Here is a 21,582-nt window from a genome sequence, read left to right on the forward strand (position 1 = left end):
AATTCTGATTGCTGCACTTAACGGGTACGGGTTCGGGTACGGATACGGGTACGGGTATGGGTTTCGCTCTCAGAAACCTGAGATGGTTGAGCTTGGTGGTCGGAGTTTCCAACATGGCGGTGCTTCTCATGGGTGCCTTCCTCATCTTCCAAATTCACCTCCTCTGCCAAGGCCGCTTCGCCGTTCCATTCCTCCTCGTCTCCCTCGCCGCTCCCATTAGGGTTGTGGTCATGTTCCACACCGCATTCGCCCAGCAAGCCGCTGCCACCCTCATTCTTCAGGACTCCAACGATCTCCTCACGCGCTTCCGCAGACGGGTGGGTAATCCCATCTCCTCCTCTTTTTTTCAATCTTCATTTTCTCATCAATCAATCAACAGGCCATGTACAAGAAATGGCTCTGCTGGAGTCGATCTTCCGCCGTCGTTATCGTCCTTCAATTTCTCCTTGCGCTTTACCTTGTTCTCCACTCTATGCGCCATTTCACCTCCAACAATCATTGTCTTTTAGGTAGGTGAGTCAGTTCAGGAACCCACTCTTCTCCATCCTTCTTTCAGCCCGTTCATCCTTCAATCTTAACCATTCAAATGCAGATTCCCCGTGGAACAGCACCTGTTTATCCGTATTCATCATCCTCGTCTCTTTCGTTGCCGTACTCCAGTGCTTCACGGGATCCGATGTTATCAAATGGAGGTCTTTCTATGAAACCCATGATCACGCTTGGAAATGCCACTATGTCGAGGTCTTCGATAATGGCATACGTGAGACCTTGTGTTGTCTGGGCCGGGTCAAATATTTGTATACACCTATTACTTGACCTTACCTACGCACAATGTTTATCACTCTATCTTACCTCTGCTCCTTTTATAACTAACACAGGGGTGCAGCCGAAGAAGATGAAGTCTATTCAGTTGCACGATTACTGGGTGATCTTGTTGCTTATCGTGCTTCCGGAACTGGCCATTTGGAACTCTTGGCAGGTTTCTTCTAATTTTTTATCTCAAACTTGTTGCCTTTTTATGCTTTATATGTCATACAATTAGGATGACGTGGCATATTAGTGCAATAATGTTGACCCCGCCAATTTTTCATTAGGAATACAGCCTGAACCAATTTAGTTTCACCTGCATGTTAGCTCTTTGTAATTTTATGACATTGAGTTTTTGTTGTTCAGCTTTAGCTTTACTTCAAAGCCATGAAAAATCTACAGAATCCTATGAAGGATCCATGGAAGCGCCAGAGATGCGAATTAGGGAGGCTGAAGCTCTTCATAAATTTGCTGAAGCTGCATACACAGTATTACTATAATAAACTAATTCTAAATTAATGTTTTGTTTTTACTAAATTGTTTTGAGCATTTATTTTGCATTCAATGATGAATACAGGGTCCATTGCTTGATGTTGGACGAAATCCATTATTATTTCCTTGTGCGTGGCTGTATAGACAAGGGATTTTGTCTCCTTGGACCCGAAACAGGTGGCATTTTGTTTCGATATTCTGTTTTAAGGTCTTTATAATCGAATTCTTACTTTGTCAGTAGCACGAGCTTTTTAATGTGAGTGCTATTGGTTGAGTATTATACCTTTGAGGTCAAGGTGGTCTTGATACTTGTTCTTTGTTGTAACTTCGAAATGATATATAAACTTCAAACTGTATATTGCTTATCAATGCAAGGTGTGTGGAGGGTTGTACTTTCTCCGGTTTGACTGATCCTCAAGTTTTTCCTTTCCATTCAGTGTCTCTAAAGTGATGCTTTCCCCTCATCTTTATAGCTTTTTCCTTATCTCTGTTGATATTTCTTTCATCTTAAGAAATGAAAAAAATTATTATTTCCTTGTAGTTTGATTTATTAAATTGATACAAAATATGATGTATCCAAATATGTTAGCTTGCTAGAAAAGTTTAAGTTCGTATGAACCGTTGTGTACTCATTTTGTTTATTGGAAATTTTGATAGAAGAGTCAAAATTGTGTTTCTTGATTTTAGTTCTGGGAAGGGAGTCACTTCCACTTTTGAGGTCTATGATTTTTTTGTGCCTTGCAACGTTGAACAATTTCATGAATCATGAAACAAAAACATTATAGTCAAAGTTCTTATGTTAGTGGTGAATCTTCAACAACAAAGTAAATGTGAAGAACGAAGAATAGTGAATGACTGAATTGGGAAAGGAGAGGCTAAAAGAATATGCGAACAAAAGAAGAAATGGCTGATGATGTACTTGCTTTTACTCAATTACCACTGTGCATGCCCGAGTGTTTACAATAGAAGTTTCTGAATGGTTGTTGATATTTTTATTTAGAACTTATTGGCGCTCAGGCATATTGATTTATATATCTTTGGTTTTCCTGTATTCTGTGTCTCCATGTCTCCCTTTCCGTTACATCTTTTTCAACTTACAAATTAAAAAGTTTCATCTTCGACATTGTGATTTCATGTTCCTGTTTCTTATCTTCTTAGACGACCTGTATTGGATGGTGATAACTGGTGGCGAGGTCATGCTGCGGCCTTTCTAAAGTACATCAATTTGCCTCCAGAAGTGCTTAGACATGGACGAGTCAGCCAGGTTAGACGTGGAAACGAATAAAGTTCTGTACAAAAACATTTTAATAAAGTATAGAGGGCAAGATGGACATGAATATCTGTAATAATAAATAACATTGTCTAAAATATGTTGCCTCCATTTATGTTGTAATTTTAGTTACGGGAGCCCATCATCAATAACAGAATACTCACCAAAAAAGGTAGATGTCACGAACCAACAATAGTATGATTATTTTGTTTAGTTTGATCATGTGATCGATGGAGAATTTTCAGAACTTCAATTTATTTTAAAATTTCCTTTCCAAACTATATATTTTGTCATTAAACATTCAAAATTTTATATAAAGTTGAATTACCCTCTAAATATCCTCATCCAAACACACTATTAGGTTTTGTTAAAATCAAGGAAGGGAAGACTTTATAGCAAATTATGTCCTCTATTTTGTGTTAAGCCCATTCCCTCTCCAAAGCCGTTTCCCTTAATATATATTGAAGTCAGCACGCTCGTTTGTGTGTTTGCTAAGCATGATATTGTATATGCTATTTTTTTGGTCATTTATCTTTCCTCCATTCAAATATCTCTAATCTCTCAAAGTGTGTAAAATAAATTCGATTGAGAGTGGCTTTTTGGAGCATACTCGATCTTCTTTTGCAATCTTAGTTTAAGAAAGCTTGCTCATTAGGCTAGTCATATCTCATTTATTGAATGCAATGTTTCTTTGTAAAGTGGGTTTTTACTTTTTAACATACTAATTTGATAAATATGAACATAACAAATGAACTGGTAAGTATAGATTTATTTATGAACTTATGTAGATTTTGGTTTGATCAGGGGGCTACTTTACGTACAATGTAAACTGACTGACTACCCCATTTTTCTTTTCATTTGAACTCATCAGTCTATGTCCTTGTATTTTGATTCCTAATGGTTGTAAATTTTTAATTTTAAAATGTGGCGAAACTCAGCTCTATCCAACTTGAGATGATAATATACTAAATTTATGTATGATTTATGAATATTTCTGTTTTTATACTATACTGGCTTAATTTATATTTAATTATTTAGATACCCATGCCAGGTCAAGTGTCAAGCTGCATATTTTGTTGTGGTTCTACATCATCTACAAACTGTAGTAATTGCTATACGTGGAACTGAAACCCCAGAGGACCTAATAACTGATGGGTTATGCAAGGAATGCTCCCTTTCTGTAGATGACTTGGCTGGCTTGATCAAGTATTTTTCATTCTTCCTCCTTTTGTCCCCTCTGAGCATTTTCACAAACAAGTAGATAACCCTAGGGTGGTGGTGAAACGTTGCTAAGAATTCCCAATTAATTCAATTCATTGATAAAATTCACACAGGTTGTAAACATTGTAATACACTAGTACCTACAGCTCATAACACATATACTGAATGTACATACAAGGTTTCCTTGAAAAGGTGACGGGGTGAAAGAGTCCAATAACAATTGCTTTCAACTTTCTTTTTAATGTCAGTTTATCAGCATCTATCCTTATATCCTGTTTGGGTTATGATAGAAAGATGATTACTTTGTTGGCAAATGCTGTGTTGTTGAATAGTACATGTATACCGATGCTAATGAGTAATGACATCCCTATTAGTTATAAACTGTTTATAAACAAAGGCTAATGAGTAATGACATCCCTATTGAGTTACTTTTATCTGCAGAAATCATCTTCTCTATATACCTTATAGTTTCAGTTCCAATGTGTAATAGTTTTATATGGGCCAAGCTGTATAGATCCTTTCTATGGTCCAACACAATATTCTGGTCCCTCACTTCAATATTTTATGTTCTGTTTGCAGTTGCAACTACATTCATTATGATATAAAGAAAAATGTGGCTTCATCATTCCCCCACTATGGGCATTCAGGCATAGTTGAAACTGCACGAGAGCTTTTTATGCAGATTGAAGGAAATCCTGAAAGGCCTGGTAAGAAATACTTCAGGTTTTTTAAACTCGTGGTTCTTTGTTCTGGAGAGTTGGTCATATCAAACTGTTTCTTCTTCCTCTTTCCTACGCCATTGAGGTAATTAAGTAGGAAGCTGGGTAAGGAATAAAAAGGGGAAAGTTTTTATTGGGATGCATAAAAATGCGTTCTCTTATGTTTTTCTAGTACATTCTCACATGATTTGTTATAAAAACTTTTTTCTTTTAATTCCTTAAGCAGTGTCCTTCCGCCACATGTTAGCAAGACCCATTAAGTAAAACATAATACCTTTTATCAGTTCAATGTATGGAACTGAAATTGTATTTAATTTAAAAGCATTTGACTTGATGACATAAAATAAATTTCATTTCTGACAAAAATTGTTTTCGAAGTGGAAATGCAGACTCTGAATCCTATGGACTTCTTTCTAAATTACTGGGATTTGGTTGTGAATGCTTTGGGTATAATGTGCGGATAGTTGGGCATTCACTTGGGGGTGCTATAGCGGCATTGCTTGGAGTGCAAGTATGACATTTCTCACTTAAATAGGAATAGTTACTTAATGTTCTTCTTTAGTAAACATAATTTGCTATTTTGATTGCTTCAGAGAACTAGGTATTCATTGAAAGTCTATTATGAAAAAAAAAAATATAGGCAAAACGAATATTCCTTGCTTCCTTAGGAAATACAGATTGTAGATGCAAATTTGAAGCTGGCTCGAGGTCACAAGCATGGGATTGAATTCTGGCCTTATCACAATCTGCAAATTCTCAATTTCTGAATCTTAATGAGATGTTACTCAAATACAAGAGTTGTTACAATTAAAACTAAAACCAGCATCCATCGAAAAAGATTTGACTAAACAAGAGAACAAATTTGGTAATCGGAAGTAGAAAAGTTATGTGGAATATATAAAAGAATTTCATCACTGAGAAGTCGAAAGACTTAATCTAAGACATGTACAAATCTAGAATGTCAAACAGAAGCATAATTATAAGAATTCATATTCTAAAAAGAAAAAACAGAGAAACATAATAAATAATTATATAATATTTATATTATTTAATTATATTTGATTCTAATACTCATGTTAGATAAGATTAAGGTGTTGTTTCAAAACTCTTTAAGCATTGAAAACTATGAAGGACTAAAAAAAAATCATAAATTGAAGATTATTTAATAAACTCATGCGAACATTTATTTAGTCATTAAATCACCATTGTTTCCTCTTGTATTGCATCATTTATTTTTTAAATGCATATAATTTCCTTCAAGTTTTGAACATGCATTCAGCACTTTTAAAATTTTCCATGCACTGTTTTGTCTTTTTTTATGCTGCCGTCTTTAAGCATTTGATTTTATAGCACCAAATAAATTCTGGTCTTTTCCACAGCTTTATAACCGCTACCCTAATCTGCACGTTTATTCATATGGGCCACTCCCTTGTCTGGATTTAGTTGTGGCAGATGCATGCTCAGAATTTGTGACAAGGTAATTGTACTAGTAAAATGTTTGATTTTGGTTGACTCTCTTTTGGTAACACTTTTAGTTTCCTTTCTGCTTGCTTTTATTCTTTATGATGCAGTATCATATTTGGAAATGAATTTTCATCACGCCTTTCAATTGGATCCGTCATGCGGCTAAGGGCAGGCGCAATCACATCACTATCACAAGATCCTAAAGCAGATAGTGCCATGATTTTAAGACTTGCTCGTAGGTTTCTATACCTAAGCAAATATCAGAGAAATAACTCCAAGGCTGAGAATGAATCCGAGTATCATTCAGGGGCCATCAAGGATGATCTAAACCATCAAATCCGAAGAAGCCAGTGTGAAACTGATAACAAAGGTGTCTTATCTTTAATAACATAGTAGGCATGTTGGAGAATAAATATGTCACCCTATGAGTGTGGGAAATAGTGTGCATTCTTCCATGATTCCTCGTACTCAGTTTGTGAAAGGTGCTTTTTCTAAAAAGATTTTCATCATTGCAACAGGCAGCATTGAACAAGAGACTCAGACAATTAAAGGGGGTTTTGCTATAGCCGACTATGGTGAATATATGTCTTTTGATAGTGAAGATTGCTTCGACAATGAGCATGAAGAATGCTCACTTTGGTCTGATGCCAGGGCAAGGGATCATTCTGTTGGAATTGATAATGCCAAATTTACAAATGCTTTTGCTAAAGATGCACGTTCAATTGATGATCCAGTGTCTCGGTTTATAGATACTGTTCCAGATTCTGAAAATCCGTCTTCCAATGATCCCCCGGAGCTGTATCTACCTGGTTTTGTGATTCACATTGTACTGGAGAAGAGAAGATCACAATCTGATCTAAGGACGCAGGAGAGCGATAATTGTTATAAAGCTTACGTTGCAGATAGAGAAAACTTCAAAGATATTATTGTTTCACCATCTATGTTCCTTGATCATCTTCCTTGGAGGTAAGACAAATTACAACCACAACCTTTTCTCATTTCTAAATTAATATCTTTGACAAGTTCTTACCTGAGTGTTGGACTTGGCAGATGTCATGATGCCTTGCGAAAGATATTGAAATCTCAAACTGCTAAAGATCAACTAACAGAACCTCACATCATCTGATACAACTTACTGCCATTCAACTTCAAACCATCTATACCATTTTAGAAAAGAGTTAAATGTTCTTATTTATATATACCATATATAATTTCTGCACTTACGAGCCACGACAATAATTATAAGTGGCTAGTGTTATTACATGATCTGAAAGGGTAATGTATCATAATTAATTTAATTAAATATTAGCTGTATTATAATTATTTCGATTACTGATAAATAAATTGCATTCTGATTTAAAAGGAAATTTGTACCTATATAGTATAGACACTGACATGAATACCGATACGAACACGGAGATACGTCTAATTTCTAAAATGTAAGACAAGAGAATACGACTAATTTCTAAAATGTAGGATATAGAGACACGAACATATATATATATATATATATATATATTATAATTATGAATTATATAAATTGACAATAAAGATTTATGTCCACAAGTATATTTTAGTTTTTTTATGAAAGACGTTTCTTTTGACTAGTTCAAAATAATTTGTTCCTTATTTTTATAGTCATAATAAAAATTTATACAATAAGTTTGAGTTTTTAAAAAATTAATGTATTTTTCATTTTTAAAATTGTGTTAAAATATGTTAGAATTGTCAAAATTTTAATAAATATTTTTTGAATTAGACATTTTATTGATACATGTTTTATAAGTGTCAGTGTTCGATCTCACAAATTTGTAATGTAATTATTTTGACTACCATTAAAAATGGAGCTTAAATTGTATTGTAATTAATTTTAATTTGATTTCTATTAAGAGATAAATTATTACAAAAATTACAATGTTGAATTATATAACAATCTATACTTAGATACAAAAATAACTTTTTTGACACTACAGGTAAGAAAAATAAAACAAAATTCATTTTTTTTATTAGTTTATTCGCAAATTGATTTAATTTGTAGTAGTTTTTCTATATAATTTTGTTCGCAAACCTTGGTTCTTGACGACAATAGAAGAGCATAAGCAGTTTCTGGTTTGAAAGTTTCGTGAATGTGACTCTGGTGTGCATCAAGTGAATTAGTTTTTCTTTATCAATAAAAATAAATGAATAAAATGAGGTATTTATGCGATGTCCCAATCTTTGTAAAAAAGTCCAAAAACAGGAAAAGAGAGTTAAAAAAGAAAGCAGTTAAGAATCTATGACACCAGCACTAGCACTGATTTTTTATAGCAAATTATGCAGCAGCTGCATTCAGAATTATGCAGCAAGCAAAATGCATCCAACAAATGAGCTAGTTAGTCCGTTGTGGCAGGAAGTGACTGTTGAAGTTGAGTACTTAGAAGCTTTAACCAGTTTTGATGAGTAAAATGAAGAGCTTTTGAGGTCGTACGTCTTCAGTTCAGTCTCTTAAAATGTACTACTATCAGTATCCTGCATGCTGTACCTTCATCCATGATCAATGATCAGAAAAGGAGGAAAAAAAAAAGGTATTACATAGTCGTATTCTCGTGATTAGTGTATAAAAAGTGAAAGCCTGATTCAATGAAATCAAATATATATGTTCAAACCAAATCTAAAGTGAGCCAAACTTTGGAGTGCCACTGTGTGGTTTTGACAAAGCATGTCAGACATCACGATGATGTCTTGTAGTTGAGCAGGCATAGACCTTAAGATTCTGTCTATTCACAAAGTAACATCTTTGGAGTAGCATTAATCATACCAACCAATAACAATTCACTGTGGTGGTGGGGTTCATGATCCAAATATCAGAATTGAAGATGATCACTACAAGAAAAGTGCATGAGGCAAAGCAGTGATTTATAAATATGAGCACATAAGCCACATGTTTGGCCCTTAAACCAGTAAAGTTACATTTTTAACTTGATACCAAATATGCAGATAGGTGAATTTTGAAACTATTATTTACTCAAAAGTATTAGGCCCCACATGAAGAGTAGAATTAATTTTGTTTTGGGTGATGCAAAGCTGCATAAGATCCGAATATAGCTTTTATTGGGTGTGATAGAATGATTTTATCTGTTGTGGGAAAGCCATCATTTTCCACTTTTATTGAACCTGCAAATGTAGCAATGATTCAAGGGAAGCCATGTATGAAAAATAACCATGGCTTGTTCATTTGTCTTCCTCAACTCCTCAAAATTCTAATCTCAAATGCTCTTTGATCACTTCAAAACTATCTAGCTACACCATTTTATATATACTCACAAGAAACTTGGCAGAATGAGTAAATCCAGATGAGAGGAAACATAATTTACCTTACTGATATGTTTGCTACAGTTTTAGCAAGTAGGGCCCTCTAATAAAAACGTTTTCAAGACAAACTTGGCCACGTGATGACTTTTCTTACCAACACTATTTGACCAATAATTGTTCACATGACATTTTCTTGTAATCCTAATTTTGTTAATGTTAAAAAATTATTAAATACAAACTAATTTTAAAAATTAAAATAATTAATTATTATATTTATTAAATTAGAGATTTATTTAACAACTAAAAGAATTTATTTGTATCTTATCAAAATTTTAACTATTAACTATTTTATATTCTAAATTAGTTTTTATTAAAATCTAAAATATTAATAACTTTGTTAATTTAAATACTATTTTATAAATTTTTATTAATAATAGAAAATATTTTAAATACAAATATCTTTTTAGTTTTTAAAATAATATCTGATTTAATTAATATAGTGATTAATTATTTTTTATCACTAAATTTAATTGTTATTCAATTATTTTGTTGTGTCTACTTGTATGTAGATTTTAGATGCATGAGGTCAAATTTGGTGAATTGGATAAGGTTTGATGCTTGCTTGGAAGGTCACTTTCTCTTTATTACTTTGTGTACTACATGTTGTCATTGATTATACAACCTCATATTTTAATGTGTTATATACTATCATTGGTTGTTGTATAATACAAAACTCATATTCACCATGCAAGCCTGCACTCATTAACATTCAAAGTAAGAAAACACTTTCTTGTTGTAGTGATAAAACTGTAAGATAAGAAAATAAAACACTTTCAATAAACATGAGTTAGAATATTGGTTAGTTCCACACTATGGCTGCGTCTAAGGTTAAAAAAGAGAGATTTGTTGAAAGTAAAGTGAAGAGTGAAATAGAGAATTCAGTGTGATTTTTGGAATAATCAGAATATGACAACTTGTTTCATAACATGTTGCTTTTCTAAGGAACTTCATAAATTGATTGCTGTCCTTATCTCCACTCTCGCAAACACAACTTTTGTAACACCACTGAAAATTAAATAATTCAAATTGCACTTTTCTTGCAAACACAAAAAATCATTTCAAGTTTTGAAAAATGAAATAACATCAAAGAAGTTTATGAAGTGGAAGCAAATACAAAATTTTGAACCCAGCTTTATTTTGGGTCAATCTATAATTCACCTTTTGAAAAATGAGAAAGTAAAAAAAGAGTAACATAGGATACCAAGTGAGTGAGGTGAATAAAAGTTGTGGTAATTTGATAGATTTTGAAAATTGGAGGAGCCAAAGACTTTTCAATATTCAAATTCGTCTGCTTGGTTAAGGACATAAGAGAAATAAAAATAACCAAAATGTGGGTCCAATCATTTTATTAAAATATATAATTTGTTTTCTTTAACTTGCTTTTTAAGATATATAGTAATGTTTCAATTATTGATGATCTATCTCATCGCAATATTCTTCACCTCAAAACCTTCTATAGGTTCAATATTTCTATTCCTAAACCTGCTTTTACTTTTTCCTATTTATTCTTTGAAAAAAATACCATCACATGACTTGGTTCAACATTTTATATGAAACTTTTGTAAAATCATGATTTAATCTAACATCTAATGTGCAGTAGAAGAATCATAAGGGTTTGCATTAAAGTGATAAAGGGTTTGGTTGTAATATTGAAATAAAAGAGGAAATGAATGAGTTGATGGCATACAGATGCAAAGCATATGAATTATTAAAGGGTAGATATAAAAAACTAGAATGAAAACGACATCATATACTTTTATGTTTTTGTCCACCAACATGATTGAGTCATTGAAAATGGTAAAAATGGAATGAGAAAGAAGAAGGGAAATTAATTGGGATAATGATGTTATGCCATCTTTCCTGTTCTATGTCGGAGCTATAAGAAGCATCAAATCTACGAAATACCATCAATAATACAAATCTTATTGCTCACTACAACTTCATAATAGATTCAAATTAATGCCTTCTTAGAAGGTACACTTAGATGCATGTTTTTCTTTTTTTTCATACAGAGTTTCTGTATACCTCTCAATTACATAGCGTTTAATATTATATTTAAGACACATAGATAAATTATAGATTATTAAAGAAAGTTATTATTATAAAATTTGTTTATATTTTAGGATAATAATTTTATGTTTTTCTTAATAGTTTGAGTCTAACGAGAATTATAAATAGGTGGTATATAATTCTCATGGTTAGAAAAGATACTAAACTCTATTTTATACTTTTAACTTTTTATTAAGAATCGATCATTATTTTTATATTCTTATTTACTTAAGCATCCTATAAGAAAAATGATAAAATAATAGTAAGAGGAAGAGATATTTTTTTTATTGTATATTCATGTATAAGAAATATACAGGGAGTTTCTCTCCCCAAATTACAATCAATCTATATAGGTAGGATACTAATTATGAGATTCCTATCATTATTAAATTAATTGTATATAATTAAGTATAATATCGTGTAATATTATATACAATAATTCCATATAATTTGATAATTATTATTTTTTAATACATTCTAAGTAATATACTCTTATTGACTTAATCTTCCGAAAGTCTTTGAAGATATATCGTCACAGCGTTAATAACATCAACATCTGTTTAGTGATCTGTAGCTGAGCAGTCACATTGTGGAAGAACAGGTGGATGAGTGTTATCATTTATTCAACAAACGTACATGTTTAGGCTACCATTAACAAGTCCCTCCCTCACCTAAACTCCAATTTTAAAACAAACATCACAAGTTTTGGTTTACCATATGAACTATACATGTAAAAAACAAAAGTTTGAGGTTGCAAGTGTTGGTGTGAAGTTGCTGAAAGTGGTAAAAGACAGAGACATGCAGAAGCAGGAAGATGAGGAGAGAGAATGGATCGGACAAAAAATGTTGAAATTGCATAGTTTAAGGTGGTGGTGGGCCCCGGCGGCGGAGGGAAGAAGACATTGTGCTTTTTGCTTTGGTTCCATTCCATCATGCACGTGGTCCACGCCTTCTTAATTATCTTATTATGCCCTCTCTCACACACTAACATTTTTCTCTTATCATGCCCATACATACACATAAAACCAAAATGTTTCTCATTTTCTACAAAAATTTTCATCATCAAACACAATCATTAAACAGTGCAGCGTTGCCTTTTTCATCATAACAGCTGTATGCAACTATATATATATATATACCATTAATATTTATCCACCCTAAATCATGACGTACATTTTTTCAATTAAAGAACAAAAATGCAAATGAAATTAATTTGAAGCTGAAATTAGCTAAAAGCAAGCAGCATAATTGTGCAGTTGGAAGATGACAGCAGCACTTTTGGTGGTATTATTGGGTAACGAAAAGGAATGGTGGAGCTAATAAACTTGGTGAGAAGTCATAATGAAGTTCATAATTTCAAACACCCACAAAATGATCCAAACACTTTGTTGAAATAGGGTAGAATGGATAGAGAGATGATGTTGCTACTAATAGTATGTATGTATAAACCCTAATCAGTGAAGACACATAACAGCTAGCTATGCACATATAATAATAAAAATAAAAGATGGTATTCTATCTTCATTCTCCAACCACAACCAAATAAAATATATGGTTGGAGATCTCACATCGACTAAAGATTAGAGTCTTTCGTAGTATATAAGTGGGTGTAAATCTCACCTCATTGAGCCGGTTTTATGAAATTGAGTTAGACTTAAAGTTCACTTCGTAATATGGTATAAGAGTCATTTCGAGCTTATCCTAGCGAGTGTTTGTGTTGAGCCTAACGTGTCACCCGCTATATATAGTCTCACGCACGGGTTGGTAGTCGCGTGAGGGAGATGTGTTGGAGATCTCACATCGATTAGAGATTAAAGTCTTTCATAGTATATAAGTAGGTGCAAACCTTACCTCATTGAGTCGGTTTTATGAAGTTGAGTTAGGTTTAAAGTCCACTTCGTAATATATATCACTTTAGAGACTAAAAAAATTAATGATATTTAAAGTAATTTCTATTATTATTAATAAAAGTTTATAAAATAATTTTTAAATTGATATCTAATCATTAGCTCTAAGATTTTATCTACTAATATCTTAGATTCTAAATTAGTCTCTAAAAGACCAATTGAGATCAATTTAAAATATAAAATATTAGTAGCTAAAATCTTAGTTAATTTAGATACCAATTTAAAAATTATTTTATAAAATTTAATTAATAATAGAAACTACATTTCATACAAATAATTTTTTAGTTTCTAAATTAGTTTATAATTTAGTTAATATAATAATTAATTATATTTTTTTTTTAAATTTAATTGTTATTTAATAAATTTCTACCTACAAAATTAGCCACTATACAAGTCATTTCGATTGTTATTTAAATTAGCGATTGAGTTTCGTTGTCAAAAGTCTAAACATATATTTAATAATGGATCGTTAGGGTATAGCTGTTGCTCATGAGTGACCAATGTTATGTTATTGCAATTTGTTTCGTTATTTTAAATATATATATTAAAACTATTACAAAACCCCCTACTATTTTTAAAAATTAATACATTTTTAAGTCACTAATTTAGTTGTAAATTATTTGTCAAAACTAGTTATTTTGGTTGTTATTTCGATAGCTATTTCTGATAATAATTTAATTTAATATGTGTAACACAACAAAATTTAACCCTTATAATGACATCCACTATATCTTACTTTAAACTTATAACATATACTAAAAATTAAATGAAATTGTTACATCGTTATATGAACTAATTAAAAGTGACAACTTAGAAAAACTAAATAAAAATCAGAATTTCAAATAAACTAACACTAAAAATAAATAATATCAAAATTAATTAGCCACTATATTAATAAATTATATATTAATTTAAAGATTAAAAAATTTAGTATTAATAATAAAATATTATAAAATAATTTTTAAATTGATATTTAAATTAGTTATTAAAATTTTAATTACTAATATTTTAGATTCTAAACTAGTCTCTAAACAACTAATAGAAATTAATTTAGAACATAAAATATTAATAATTAAAATCTTAGTAGATAATAGTTAGATATCAATTTAAAAACTAGTTTATAAATTTTTATTAATAATAAAAATTATTTTAAATACCAATAATTATTTAGTTTCTAAAATAGTCTTTAATTTAGTTAATATAATAACTAATTATTTTAATTTTTAAAATTAATTTTTATTTAATAATTTTAATTTCATTACAAATTTGAAGTGGTGCCGATAAAAAAAAATTAAAAGTGGCAAGGAGTGAGAAAATTAAAGGTGATTTGTTATTTTGTTATTGGAAGAATTTGCAATTGTACTCAATGGAGTATTTTTTTAACAACGTGAAAATATACTTTATTACCACTAATTACTAATAAATATATTAGGAAAGATATTTGTTGTCTTCTTGTGTGATTTCCTACACCTAATTTAGATGCTCATAATATTTTTTTAATAAAACAATTTTATCACAATGCTGATGACACAAAAATATATAAATTTATTAAATGAAACAATTAAAAAAAAATGCTATAACATAAAAGACAACAAGAAAAACTAACAAGAAAATATATAGTAGAATCATATTGAAAGTCATCAATATAATCGTTATGAGGATCATCATATCTTGATTAAAAGCATCTATAGTAATAAGAGTTTTACAATATTATATATAGCATTATTTATATATTTTATGTCTCCCAATAATATTAAAATTAAGTGTCAAATATTAATCTTAAATAAATATAAAATATCCTCACGACCTAAAAAGTATTATATCAGTTAATTAATTTTTAGTTTGCTGATAAAGAAATAAAATAGTTATGATTGCATACATTAAATGAAGAGATAATGCTTATATCTTCCAATCTTATTTTTCTTATATTTTCTTATCTCAGAAGATAAAATTAAAAATATTATTTCATTTTTTAATAATTATTATTTTTTTCTTAAAAATTCTTCTTCTTCTTATTTTTTTTTTTTAAAAAAATCTTCTGCTTATTATTTTTTGTTATTTTCATTTTACTTTATCACTTCATCTTACGAATAAAGATATTACACTTTAAATGTGTCAAGTGAATGAAATCTTCCCTCTATCAAATAACTCAAATAAGTTTTCATTTTTTTACAATAAAATTGTGTGTCTTCTATTGTGGTTTCTTACTTCATATTATTTAAAGCTCATATTTTTGCCAATAAAATAATAATATTAATATTTATGCAAAAAAATTTAATCCCATAGAATGTTAGTGACAAAAAATGTATAAATTTATTTTATTATATAAATAAAATCAATGTAATATGATTAACTCAAATAAACGATGATATAAGTGTTGCTACACATAGTAAAGTCATTCCTTAAGGGTAAATCTTCTTTATTGAACATTCTCTCTAATAGATTGGAGTACTTTTAAATATTTTATATTATTTTATTTATTATTTAGAATAATAACAAAAAATATAATAAAGTCACCTTAATATAACAATAAACTATAATCACACATGAGTCAGAAAATTTAAATGTATAATAAAATTTACAAAATACTATATTTTTTAATAATTTATCTTTTATTTGTATCTCTTTATATTGAGTTTTTTAATATTTTTTATCGAGTTTGTGCAATGTTTTTCTAACTCAAACTTACCAAGGACTCTGAGTTGAAGTCAAATGAATATAATAATGTGGTAATATTAAAGAAAATAAAAAAAAAGATTTGTAGAAACTTTTATGACCCTAAATCTCCTTTTATATAATCTCAGAAAGTACGTTTTACGTCTTTTGAGCCTAAAATAGTGGAGATTTAGTTTGTGATGTGTTTTGAAAAGCAAACAAATTATGAGAAGTGTAAATCAAGTTTAAGAAATATGAGAAACTTGTATAATTAAGGATATTTTATTAGAAACACTTTCCAGTTTTAAACAAACAACATATCTTCCATGAAAAACTCCTGTAATTCATTAATTATTAGAACATATTATTTATAAAATATTATGGTTGTGGGTGTAATTATTATGGTAGAATCACAAGTTTGAAAAAATAAAAGTTATTAAGAAAATCATAATACAAACTAATTTTAAAAATTAAAAATAATTAGTTGTTTTATTAATTAAATTAAAATATTTTATAAACTAAAATACTTATTGATTTTTAAATTAATTTTTATTATTGATAAATAGTTTTTAAATTGATATCTAATTAGCTAGCAATATTTTTATTAATAATTGTTAGTTAAAATCTTGGTAATTAATTAAATATAAATTTAAAAATTATTTATCAATAATAAAAATTAATTTAAAATCTAATAATTTTTTAAGTTTTTAAAATAATCTTTAATTTAGTTAATATAATTAATTATTTTTATCTTTAAAATTGGTTTTTTATTTAATTAAGTTACTAAACATGTAAAATTAAGTACTATTATTCTTAGGGCTTAATTAAAGCTAAGTGAATAAAAAAACATCTGAATGAAAGCCGTACAGGAATTGGTTAAAATTAATTTTTGTTCTTAAATGTAAAAAACAAATGTCCTTTTCCTTATCGTTTACAATATTAATCTGTGTTCAGTTGCTTTTGATATGTGTGCCAATCAAAAACAAACACAACAAAATTCAAATTCATTATTCTACAACGGCTATTTTCTAATTTCTATGATGTCGGTGAGTTTAGTATTATGTCTTCTTCATCTTTATTACATATATTCACTACTTAACGTTATTCAACTCAACTATAATATATTAATTATAAACAATCATTAATAAATATAATTAAACTCAAGTCGCATTCACATATAATTAAATTAATCCATTCTAAATCGTGTTTACCAAATATTCCGTTACCAAAATTTCATATACCATTACTTTTTTTTTTTTTAAATCATAGTCTAAAATAACTTTTGACCCTTAACTCCTTTTACTAAACTTCAATTCGATTTTTATCTTTCAAAGAAAATTATTTTTCATCATATATCTCTCAAATTTTTATATATTTTCATTTCGAAATCGTCATCGTTTTTTATTTTATGTCACGGTTTTTTACTTTTTTAACTAATTCAAAATGTAAAATCTATTCTACTGAATCTGAGGAAAAAAAAAATCGGTGCTCGTGAAATTAACTTTTCACGCAATTTTTAGTCATTTTATGATTTCTTTTAGTTTTAACATCCATAATCTTCTTATAGAATAATCCAACCGAAAACCTTATGCGTTTTTCAATAAATAATCAAGGATTCAAAATAACATTGATTTTTTTTAAAAGACTAACTTTAATAATATTATTGCATATAAGTGAGTGTTGTTAACCAAAATGGATTTACGAGTTTTTGTTGTCTATATCCAATTATATGTGAGGAAAAGTGAATGTAGAAAGAAAAAAAATAGTTTCTATATCTTCAATTTGAAAGTGTACCGAAAAACAATGAATAAGAAAGAACGAATCAATTAATGAAAAATATAGTTTGACAAATCTTTAAGTTATATACAATCTTTTTAAAAATAAATATATATATATAATAAATGATAAATTTATAATTAAATAATATAAAAAAATATTAAAATAATAATACTGAGAATTGTAATATGATTGTATAAGAAAAAAAATTGAGTTATCTATATATAATTAAGGTTGATTTTTAAGAAATGATCATGATAATCTCACTTTCCATTAACTTTTCTTTTCGATTCAACACTTTCCTCTTCCTCAATTTTATATTTAAATCCAAACAAAATAACAGATAAATGTTAAAATAAATCTTTTAAATAATAATAAATAAATACAAATTTCAGTAAAAATATTAAAAGAGTTTAATTTCAAATGTAATAACTAATCAAACTCAATATTAAGAGTAACTAAGAAATTTGAAAATAAAATGTATGAAATAGATTAAGTAACTTTGTAAAGATTTAAATTTGAAATGTATAACATACTACTGTAATCATTATTACTAGCGGAAATAAACAGAAAGCCTTATTTTTTAAATATTTTTATATAATATTATTATACTATAATTTTTTAATTAATATATGGTAAATTTATAAATATATAAATGATAAAATAAATTGGATTAATAAGGGTATTTTCACCATACTATTTTTTTAAAGATTAAATTATATATATTAAAGATAAAAAATATTATGTATATATATGTGACCATTATTTATAAAAAAAAGTTCTTTAATTATTTTGAAACAAAAATAATTATTCAATTATTTATTTTATTAAATAAATAGATAAATTACTTTTGTCAAAAGATAATAATTACACTTTTTCTTTTGAAAAAAAATACAACTAATATAATAACTATTGAAATACAAATATATTATTAAATTACAAAAAAACATTTTTATTAAGAATTATTATAAAAAAAAGAAATTCAATTCTGTTGTATGTAATTTCTTTCTTGTGTAGGTGATTTTTTTATTAATCTTTGTTTTTTTTCAAATTCAAAACTTCTCTAATTTATTTAAAATTCAAGATTCCAATTCAAAATAAATAATTGTTAAATTTATTATATTAAATTATAAAGTATAAATTGAAAAATGTGTACATGAAACCCCTTTCTATATCATAGATTATAAATATTATTAACAATAAAAAATATATATTAAAATTATATTGTAGTTGGATTTGAGTCAATTTTAAAAATACAAACGGCAAGATCTGAACCGTTCCCCTCCATAGTTAAAAAAGAAATCCAAACAATGCAAAAACAGAATCTTTTTCTGTTATTAGTTATTTAATCTTCTATCAGTTTTGTTTTGTTTTGGATCTGTGTGCTTTTACCCTATTACCACCAAAACATTTATATACATCTTCTAAAACAAATAAAATTCTCTTATTTTTTCTTAAAAAAAATATTATTTTAAAGTTAATAAAAAGTTGAATATTTTAAAAGAGTTAAGAAGATTTTATGTGCTGCCTTTCCCTACACAAAAAATTATTTTTGGTCTTACAATAAGGATAAAGTGTAAAGATGTTATCTTTTAAACACAACCATAATTGAAAAAACACATTTAGCATTTAAATATTCCAAAAAAACAGCTCTTTTTTAGTCTTTTTATTTACATACTTTTCTTGAAATCTCATATACAAAATGTAGGGTGTCTGCAGCTTGTATTGTCTAATGAATTACCTTGGTTTTATCTCATAAATTTTGAGTTTTTTAAGACCAAAATCTGGTTCAGGTTGAAGTCACCAGAAGACACCAACTGAGAAAATAATGTATTTAAATAGGTAGTGTTATGTTACTGCATTAAGGAACTGTTAACAGTTGTAACAGAAAAAAAAGACGAATCTTAGTTATTTTTCTTGTGAATTTATCTAAAAGCAAATCAAGTAAGAGGAAATACTATTCTTTCATGAATGAATCATGTGAAAATGTGGATCAAGAAACGTCAAAAGAAGGGTATAAATAATAAAAAAAATGAGATATTTTTATGAAAAAGAATGAACACACATACATACATATCTGTCATCTCAGAACGTAGGTAGATCTACACAGGCATACCTACAGCAGCAGCCAGCAGCCATCACCACGTGCAAAAATAAAGAAAAAATTTCATCACATTTTTAATTGCTGTCAAATTTTGGCCTTATAACTCAGCAGGGAACACAATTTACTGCTATATGTTATCCCATATTCAGTCTTCATTCATCATCAGAGAAATAAACCAAAAGGAACAATTTTGAATGGATTTTGATTTTTTCACATTTTAGCTTTAACATATGTTTTGGTCAACAACCAATTCTGATAAATATGCACGTGTCACTGTCAATGTGTCCTTCATAATGGTATTATGTCCTTTGTTGTCACCTTAACTTCAGGGTGCTGTTTTCTGTTTGGACCAATGACAGTTTAAATCTGATACCAATTCACTCTGCTACACCTAATGGTAATATGTCACTTTTTGCATAAAAGAAAGAAATTTCATTTCACATCTCAACACCATGAAACCAAAGTCTGAATTTTTAACAAGAGAACTTCATAAGTGATGAAAAAGTGTGATCAGATGCAGATGGGGTGCTGAGATTAACGGCCAGATGGAGATAACTTGAGTCTGCATATTGTAACAACCTGCACCACACCTAAACGTGAGAATTTGAGGACCAAAAGTGGTTGATGGTGTGGTCCTCCAAAGATCTTCAATACAACAATTATATGATCTTAAAAGAAAAGTCTTTCTTTTGATTATTTTTTTTCACTGTGTTTTACTCCTATCATTCCCACATTATAAGCATCGAAAGGGACTCACGTTTCCTCTATCAACTGTCTGCCACTGTGCAATTCTTCTCTCTTCCAATCATAACTTTTCCACCACATCTCCATCTCATTATGCATGCATCCAATCTCCAATTTACGTTTAACTTTTCTAACCAATTCCAAGGGATTTATTAATTTCCTTAAATTCAACAACCCTTATGAATTTTATGTCTGTTTACACCCCAATTCAGAGATGTTATACCACACGGCATTGACTATCATAAACAATGCAGAGAGATGAGAAAGGTGGCTATTAGAAATTAGAAAAATAGGTTCAAGTAGGTTCACATGGGGTCACAGTTAATGCACATACCCTGTTGTAATCTTGACCAATGGGGCATGTAATTACATGCCCTGGCACACCAACTTAGCCTTAAGAAGAAGGGTAAGTAACCCAGATGAGAAAAGTTGCCACATTTACCTTCAAACCAGTTCAAGAATTACCCTTCTGTAAAAATCCCATTTGCAGAGAAAAAGAGATTAATTAGCAGGGAATCTTGACTCTTGAAACCATATGAAACTAGATATGTCCGGTGCATCATAGAGAAACGTACCTGATTTTTCCTACTTTTGGACAGTAGGGTCATTTTTAATTGCCAAATGCTTAGTTGTTTGAATTATATTATATTATCCAACAGGGCCAAATAGTTCTATGAGGGAACATTAGTGTGCACGTTCCATTATTCATTCATGTTACACTTATTCATTATTCATGTCATAAATCTTTGTTACATGACATTGGTCAATTGCCAAACCCAATGCAAATATTTGAAATTCACCGGAGGAACAACATGTTAGAGACAAACCCAATGAATTCTTCAGAAGCAATTATAAATTAACAAGTGTCCAAACAGAAGCATTTACAAAGAGTGGATGGTCCATGAGCTTCTTCAAAAGTGTCGTTTTCTAGAGATGTAAAGCAAGGTAGCTAAAGTTGAATGTAGAATGCAAGAAATGAAACCATTCTGGAAATCACCATTTTCCCCTGGTTACTGTTTTCTA

The 21,582-nt window shown here is 29.1% G+C and overlaps 1 protein-coding gene across 7 annotated transcripts; it reads left to right on the forward strand.

Moving 5' to 3' along the window:
• Positions 1-56: 56 nt before the first annotated feature.
• On the forward strand, positions 57-7,340 carry LOC137828673 (lipase class 3 family protein). Of its 7 annotated transcripts, none has more exons than XR_016523519.1 (14): positions 57-317; positions 380-509; positions 593-797; positions 879-979; positions 1,174-1,295; positions 1,385-1,476; positions 2,458-2,563; positions 3,621-3,775; positions 4,370-4,497; positions 4,888-5,020; positions 5,889-5,986; positions 6,081-6,343; positions 6,492-6,939; positions 7,024-7,340. XR_016523519.1 is itself a non-coding variant. In XM_068635346.1 (14 exons), the coding sequence occupies exons 1-14, from the start codon at positions 57-59 to the stop codon at positions 7,097-7,099; spliced, it is 2,307 nt and encodes a 768-aa protein (XP_068491447.1). In that variant the 3' UTR covers positions 7,100-7,340. The 7 variants fall into 7 exon arrangements, 5 of the variants coding, with proteins under 5 accessions (XP_068491447.1, XP_068491448.1, XP_090161487.1 ...); XM_068635346.1 differs by having other exon boundaries at positions 4,899-5,020; XM_068635347.1 differs by having other exon boundaries at positions 1,210-1,295; positions 4,899-5,020.
• The last annotated feature ends 14,242 nt before the right edge of the window (positions 7,341-21,582 follow it).

This window comes from Phaseolus vulgaris, chromosome 7, assembly GCF_051622355.1.
Source record: "Phaseolus vulgaris cultivar YP4 chromosome 7, ASM5162235v1, whole genome shotgun sequence".
In the NCBI taxonomy this organism is placed as follows: Eukaryota; Viridiplantae; Streptophyta; class Magnoliopsida; order Fabales; family Fabaceae; genus Phaseolus; species Phaseolus vulgaris.